The 8253-nt window shown below is 41.5% G+C and overlaps 1 protein-coding gene and 1 long non-coding RNA gene across 3 annotated transcripts in view; one reads left to right on the top strand and one right to left on the bottom strand.

Annotated features, from left to right (window-relative positions):
• CYP19A1 (cytochrome P450 family 19 subfamily A member 1) overlaps positions 1–8253 on the bottom strand; it is a 99941-nt gene that overhangs the window by 19530 nt on the left and 72158 nt on the right. For both annotated transcript variants that reach the window (XM_017504644.2, XM_017504643.2), the window contains one exon: positions 7658–7808. In XM_017504644.2, coding sequence (XP_017360133.1) covers positions 7658–7808 — 151 coding nt within the window. The remainder of the gene's footprint in view (positions 1–7657; positions 7809–8253) is intronic.
• The window catches only part of LOC108286666, a 45064-nt gene that overhangs the window by 2417 nt on the left and 34394 nt on the right, over positions 1–8253 (top strand). The window lies entirely within an intron of this gene.

Raw genomic sequence — 8253 nt, 5'->3', positions numbered from 1 at the left:
CAGAGTTATTATTAAATAAATAACTTATTTACTCGACATTTATTTCAGGAAAAAAACCCCATATTTTCAAATCAAAACACTATTAAATATTCTCTTGATCTGATTCCAGATAATATTCATCAAATAATCCTAAATTTTGGACGTGTTTGCCTCTCCCTAACAACAAAAACAAAAATAAAAATTCAGAGGCTTCCATTTGTATTCTAGGGAATTAATTTGTCTGATGGTTCAAATTTTGTCATCTATAGAAAAATTATGCCATAGGAAGGAATGAAATTGTTATGAATTAAAATATTTGAAAACTACCTTCCCCTCCATCATCCTATAATTAAAGCAGAAAGTAAGTAATTTGTATATTCTTTGTTCACAAACTCATATCTAAAAATTTTAAGCACTCAGAGGACAAGCAGAACACTATTTTTCTGCTCTGACCCTAGGGCTTTTGCTTCCTGTATTAATCATATTGGCCTGTCCATTTCATTAAAAAACTTGTTAATCAATTTTTAGATGAGATAAGAAACTCCAAACATAAAACACACCCAAGTAAATGTTTGCTGGTTATTAATAATAAAAAGCCAAACTTAAAAATTCATATGTCCTTTAGGGGGCACCAACATCTCAGCTATTTTGAATCCAAAGCTCAGACTTGTCAAGGGACAAAGCTAATCAGGCAGAAGTGATAAAGCAAGGGGATGGATGACTGGCTACAGAACAGCAATTCAAAGCAAGGCCGTTTACTAAAAGTAAGCTGGATTTATCTAACCAGAGTAAATCAGAAAAGTGAAGAAGAGAAGGTCAGTGATGAGCTAAGAACCCCAGTCCAGAGCTCCTCCGGGCAGTCAAGACAGGCCTGGCTCTGGCTTGCAGGCCAGCCAGCAACACTGCTGGAAGCAAGTATTATGCTGATTATTTGGGAGAGAGAGGATTTCTTACCACTGGGGAGAGTCCAACTGAGTCCCCAACCTCAGAAGGGACAGTGCATAGTGTTGGGTGTCTGGTCACTAGGGTCATTATTCCTCATTAAGCGTGACTGAGGGCAAAAGACACCTCCAAAGATGGCAAACCTATTGTCCATTCAAAATGAAAAGTAGCCAGAGAGTAAGCTTTTAGGTGATGAGGAAGAAGCCACCTGAGTTCTGGGTTTAAACAATTCGCACACTTGTGGGCAGGTTTAACAGTGATAAGGAGGCAATTAATGAAATCATTGGTGCCATTTTTTTTTTTTGAAACAGAATCTCTGTCCCCCAGGCTGGAATGCAGTGGTGCAATCTCAGCTAACTGCAACCTTCAACTGCCAGGTTCACACAATTCTTGTGCCACAGCCTCCTGAATAGCTGAGATTACAGGTGCCCACCACTATGCCTGGCTAATTTTTTTGTGTATTTTTAGTACTGACGGGGTTTCACCATGTTTGCCAGGCTGGTGTCAAACTCCTGACCTCAAGTAATCTGCCCACCTTTACCTCCCAAGGTGCTGGCATTATAGGTACGAGCCACCGCACCCGGCTGGTGACAAACATTTAAGAACATTTGCCTCATGCAAGCCTATTCTGTTCCATCAATCCTATCACCTTTTCACTGTCCTTCACTGCTCTAATATCTTCACTTACCCAGCTTAAATTATAGGTGACTATAAGAGATAAACAATCTTTATAAAAGACGAATCTTACTGTAATCACTTAACCAAGTGATCAAATTTAACGTCAGTGCTAGTGGGACAACCTGTTACTCATCTTCCATGTGATGTAATATGAAGTTCCTAGTACTACTGAAGTGTTACTGCAAAAATGTGCAACCTGGATCTAATTGAGTCTTTAGACCCAATTTTCCATTTATAAGAAATACCGGGAACAGATGAATATAGTAAATGACACCAGGATGAAACAGTGAGAGAAATTCAGAATGTGGAATATCTTATAACTGACCGGGTCTCTTCAAAAAGTCAGTGTCATAGGGGGAAAAGTGTGGTGGAGGGATGCTCTTTCAATTTTCCTATTCATTTGATAATTTTCTTAATAGAAAATTGGGAAAAATTATTGTCAGTTATTAAAGTTAGAATACCCTTCCCTGAATCTTCCACGCCCTTGACCCTCTTGTTACTTTGTCATGGTTGTGTGGTAAAACAACAACTCCAGCCAAATCCAACTCTTAGCCTGTTCTATGTTTGCACCTGGCAGTTGGATTGGGTTGGGAAAAAAAGAAAAACCATGTGTGAATGCCTGTGTGTGTGTGTGAGCCCACACCTGCCTGCTGACAGGTTCTTGGTTAAATTCAAGGGGGCCCTTAGTGCCACTGGCAGTTCTACTGCATGTCCCCAGTCCATTCACTTTCTCACTCTTCTAGACAACTATTATATTCTCCCCACTCAGCTCCAGCTGAAGACTTTTCCTATTTTCCTGAAAAAATGGAAGCATCTACAAGAACATCTCCACAAGCCCCAACGACCAGGACCTGTGCCTATATATTCCACCTTCCCTCCAGTTACTATGGAAATTCCATGTCCCTATTCAAGGCCAACCCATCCACTTGTCCTCAGGGACCTCTTCACACCTCACCTAGCACACCCTTTCTTTCTCTTTCATCAACAATCATTTGATTTTCCTTCGTAATTGACCATTCCCTCTACAACTCACATGCTGTGATTTCTCCTATTTTAAAAATCAAAACTCATTTGCCCACACATTCCTCTCAGCTACTGTCCCATTTCCTGCCTCCTTTATGGCAAACTCCTTGGAAGACTTGTCTACATTTGCTGCTTCTGATTCTTCTCCCCCTATTCTCTTTTCTGGTCAGACTTTTGCCCCCACCAGTCCATTGAAACTGCTCTCGTCAAGCTCACCTGTGACCTCCCTGTTGCTCAATGCAGTACTGAAATCTCGATGCATTCCCTTGCCCTGTCAGTGGTATTTGACATGGTTCACAATTTCCCACTCCCTGATATGCATTCTTCACCTGGCTTTCAGACATCACACTTCCTGGTTCTCTCTTCTCAGTCTGGCTGCTCCTTCTTAGTCTCTGTTGCTAGTTTCTGACCTATTTACATTCGAGGGTCTCAAGGTTCAGTCCTCTCTACTCATCATCCTACTCAAGTGTCGACTGGGCATGTCAAATCTGGAATGGAACCCTGATCCTTCCCCCTCCCAGACTTGCTCCACCTATCTCAGGACACGATGTCTCCATTCAATGTAAAACTGGACAGCACTTTAACGCTTTATTTTTTTCTCTCACACCCTACATCCAATCTGTCAGGAAGTCTGTTGGCTTTGCCTTCAAAATATGTCCAGAAGTTTCCCTCATCTCTTGTCATCTCTACTGCTACCACCTGGACCAGCCAGCATCACCTCTTGCCTAACTGGTCTCTCTGCCCCCATCCCTTGTCCTCTTGCACCTGTTCTCAACAGAGCAGCCAGAATGATTCTGCTGAAACATAAATGAGTCATGTGTCACTCCTCTGCTCAAAGTCTTCAATGGCTTCCTTTCTCACAGTGGGTAAAAGCCAGAGTTGTTACAATGGCCTGCAAGGCCTGACATGATTTGCTGGTAAATACTCATCTCCAGTATTCTTCCACTCAGGCTCTTACTGTTCCTTATGTCTAGAATGCTTTTCCTCCAGGTCTCTGCATGGGCTACTTGCTCATTTCCTTTAGGTCTTTATTTAAATGCTATCTTCTCAGTGAGGGTTGCCTGAACCACCTATTTACAATCACACCTGTGTCTCCACAACTGGTCCTCCCCCATCTTCCTTCCCTACTCTCTTTCTATGTAACACCTCTCTGCCTGATAATAGTGTGATCAACTCTCCTGGTTTGCCCAGGACTATGCCAGTTTTAGCACTGAAAGTCCCACATCCCGGAAATGCCCTGGTCCCAGGCAAACTGAAACAATTGGTCACCCTGCTGATACACTATGTACTTTACTTGTTTCTTGTTGACACACTTAACAACATATTGCTCCATGAGAGTAAGGAATTTTGGCTGGTTTGTTTACTGCTGCATTCCCAGAGCTTAGAACAATACCTGCTATACATAGTAAGTTTTCAGTAAATATTTAATGGATGAATGGAGAGCCAGTAATGACTATTATAACTTAGAATCATTCAGTGCTTAGTATATAATACATTCTCAGTAAATGTATGTTCAAAGAATAAATGAAGGAAACCCCTGTAAATGATGTGTAAATTTGCACATCAAGACAGGTATAAAAATGTAACCCTAATTAGTATGTTATTTGCTGACAGATATGCAAATATAACCCAGATTAGCCTGCTAATTGCTAATTTCCCTTTATGAGTGCTACATTTTTTTTTGTATTCATGACAAAAAGCAATCTAGGGACATATAATGGACATATAGTGTCATATGCAGCACCTATAGACCCTCATTAATTTAGAGCACAGCTGCCTGGGTAGCGGCCTGGGGGAACCCAGCACACATCATCTATAGTTCACCAGTTGGACCATACCTCCAAGGCCCCCAGTGGTGCAGGCAGCATCTCAGCAGTGCACATGCCTGATTTCTCCCCTGAAGTTCTGCAGCCCCCACTGTCTTGGGACAAAGCTAGAGGAAAAGTTGCACCGTAATTTCTACACAGTTGTAATGACTATAGACCTCAAACATTTCTAAAGAAAAAAATCTGGCAAACTATTCAAATAAAAATAAAAATCTTTGTGAGGTCCAATGGGGTATTTTCAAGAGGTACGGGGAGTTCTGGAAGAGACTTGAAGAGCAGGCAAGGAAAGGAGATGGGGAAAAACATGTCCTATTCCTGAGGGGAGCTCAGCCTTTAACAGCAAAATTGAGCTGCTCTGAGGCAATTAAGGAGAACACAAAGACTCCGACAAGTGAAAAGCCTGAGAGGGCAGAACAAAGAAAGAACTAGGAGAGCTGGGGATAGGTTGGATGGGTTGTGGCTGCGTCTCGGTGTGCACCAGCCCTGACTTGGTGGGGGTTGTTGGAGTCACTTTCCTAATTTAGACAAGCAGAGTGGTCAGATGCCACCCCCACTGTAAGAAACAACCACTTTCAGGAATTGTCTTTGGAAATTTGGGGAATTTTGCTGGAGACCTAAGAATCTAGCATCAAAATATCTAGTATTTCAAAATGATTTCTGTCTGGGTACTGTGGTCCTTTCTCAAGTCCATCATTCTTTACTCCATTTCTAGTCTCACACCTCCACCATCTGAGCATAAGACAAAACCAAACCTGCATCATTGTTTCCCTCACCCCAAGGAGAGGCCCTTCTGCCCCAGGAGCTTCCTCCTCTACCCCCTCTCTAGATGGAATGTTCTCAAACTCAGCGGTACCTTGGGATCACCTGGGGATTATTAAACACTACTGATGCCTGGGTCCTACCCCGAGAGGTTCTGAACTAAAAGTAGGGGTATGGTCTGGGCAGTGGGGCTTTGAAAAGCTCCCTGGGTGGCTCTAAGGTACAGCCAGGGTGAGAGGTACTGCACTAGATCTTGGACTGCAGGTAGATATGCTTCTAGATAAATATCTGAGGGTCACCTCACCTGTCTGCTGAGGGAAAGAGGTGATGGGGAAAGCAGACTCTGGGCTGGGGAGAGCTGGAAGGCAGGTGGCTGTGGGGGGAAATGAAAGAGCAGCAGCAAATGTCCCTACCCCCAAACCCAAACACCAGTGCTTCTGGGATATTTGTGAGACCGTAGCCAGTTGTAAAAGTGACTCAAGTACTGATTTTTTAAATGAGAACATATCAAAAACATATTCTCACTTCAGTTTGGCTGACTACAGCCTAATAGACCAGGAGAAGTAAATAAAAAAGTAATTAATTATGATCTAGTTCTTAGAGCAGTGGTTCTCAAACTCAGGTGTGCAGCACAATCACCTGCATGTAGATCACCTAAGGTCAGGAGTTCAAGGCCAGCCTGACCAACATGGAGAAACCCTGTCTCTACTAAAAATACAAAATTGGCCAGGCATGGTGGTATATGCCTGTAATCCCAGCTACTCAGGAGGCTGAGGCAGGAAAATTGCTTGAATCCAGGAGGCGGAGGTTGCAGTGAGCCGAGATTGTGCCATTGCACTCCAGCCAGGGCGACAGGAGTGAAACTCTGTCTCAAAAAAAACAAAAACCAAAAACAAAAAAACACGGATTGCGTGTCCTACCCCAGACTGTCTCACTTAGTAGGTCAGGGTGGGGCCCAAGAATGTGCATTGCTAACAAGTTCCCAGGCATGTTGATCCTGCTCCTTGAGGGACCACACTTTGAAAACTACTGCATTAGAGTATTTCACAATGAACCCAGTGAAATGATGTTTCCACCTGAAGCCATTTCTGTTTAGTTGTGTAAGTGAGGTATGCCTTAGCTACTCTTAAAAGTGTTACAACACAAAACGGAATGAAACAAACCGAAAAAGCCCAGGCCCAAAAAAATTTTGGGGTAGTTTGAAATATTTGGAAGTATTCATATAATACTGATTTCTCCCCTGCTCCCTTCTTTCAGTATCTGCTTCAAATATTTGGGCTTTGAGGATATCATAGTATTTTATAAGATGTAGTAGTTTACGACATGGTATTTTATGTATGTAATCCTGACCTGAAAAAATTACATAGTTTCTAGAAAAGCTTCACTTACTTTTGAGCTATAGTCTTTGTATCTGAATGAATAATTCTAACAAATTGGAAGACACCCTGGTCAGCTTTAGTTTGTGGGTGAAGTTCTGTTACAAATTACAAATATAAGAATGTATTGAGACAATGTTTGCAGATAGCTTTGCTAAAAGTCTACTGAAGATAGCTGAACGTCTAGGGAAATATGCCATCTTTGAAATTCTCCATTTTCTAAGATCAATAAACAAGAAAACAAGTGTTCTACCAAACTAGTTGTTTATAGTCAATTCCTATTTCGTTAACCATAGAACTAATTCAATCTGCTTGTCATCCACAAAATATAACAATGCAGAGAGGGAGGACACTATTTTTTTAAATGAGTAATATTGTTCCTGATTTATGTAAGATCACTCTGCTGGGATACTGGCAGAAAGTCATAAATGGGAGAGCAGCATGTGAATGACTTCTTTTTCTACCGTCCGTTCTTTTATTTCTTTTCTTTTTTTTTCTTTAATCGGATTCAGCCAAGGTCAGCTTACTGTCTGCTCTTTTAGAGGTGCCCAGTTGCTTGGCGGGAGAATAGCAAATTGCTAACCAGATACCTCTGTCTCAGGTTTTATTTCATTTTAAAAAGACAGGGTCTTGCTCTGTGACACAGACTGTAGTGCAGTGGTGTCTTGGGCTTTTTTTTGTTTTCTGTGGTTGTTTTTGTTTGTTTGTTTGGCTTGGTTCTTTTTAATGTTTATTTGTGGTTAAGACCAAAAAACTTGGAAAAACAGAAAAGAGTATGTTTTGTCAAAATCAAATTATGTGGCTTCTAAGTTTCCACATTCACTGATGACAGAGATTTTAAATAATTTCCCAGCTTTCCAGAGTTCTTTATTTATGTACCGCTGGCTTCAATTCAAGCAAAACCCAATTATTCCGTGTGCAATGTTAGATTTCTGGGGATTGTTCACCTTCATTTCAGTGGTAAAAATATAGCGTCAGAAACAAATACATCAAGATTCAAAATAAAATTGTCCTAAGTGGAAAAAACTCCAGCATCAATTTAAAAAGTACGTCTTCGATTACGAACAGACTCACTTGCTGATAATGAGTGTTTCCTCTCCAGAGATCCAGACTCTCATGAATTCTCCATACATCCGGTTGTAGTAGTTGCAGGCATTGCCGATCCCCATCCACAGGAATCTGCCGTGGGAGATAAGGGGTCCAATTCCCATGCAGTAGCCGGGACCTAGGACATGCATCACAGCAGAATAAGCATCTTAGCCATACCAAAAATAGCAACTGCTTTGTGTCGCGCCTGTTTTTTTTTTTTTTCTTTTATAGCTAAATGTTCTTTATCTCTGATGTGTATCTGTGAATCACGAATGAAGTGAAACAAAACAAAAGCCTCACACTTAACATGAGGCACTTCTCCCCTCCATGAATAAAAAGGAGTTCAGTGTCCACGCCACACTAGTTTTATTTGGTATCAATCATTTCAGTCTGAATGAACTTGGGTGTCTGTGCTAATTTCTTCCCATGTTAACTGGTGTTAGTGAGTTTTGAATACAAGTCAATTGGTGTGTTTGGTAGCAAACATGGAAACACTGACAAGTGACAAGCCAGCAGATCTGTTTGGTGCCTTGTTTTTTCTGGAAACTTTCAATTTGAGTGCCCCAGTTGACAGAATGGGT

Source organism: Cebus imitator, unplaced genomic scaffold (assembly GCF_001604975.1).
Source record: "Cebus imitator isolate Cc_AM_T3 unplaced genomic scaffold, Cebus_imitator-1.0 Scaffold325, whole genome shotgun sequence".
NCBI lineage: Eukaryota > Metazoa > Chordata > Mammalia > Primates > Cebidae > Cebus > Cebus imitator.
This window is presented reverse-complemented; position numbering and strand designations above follow the sequence as displayed.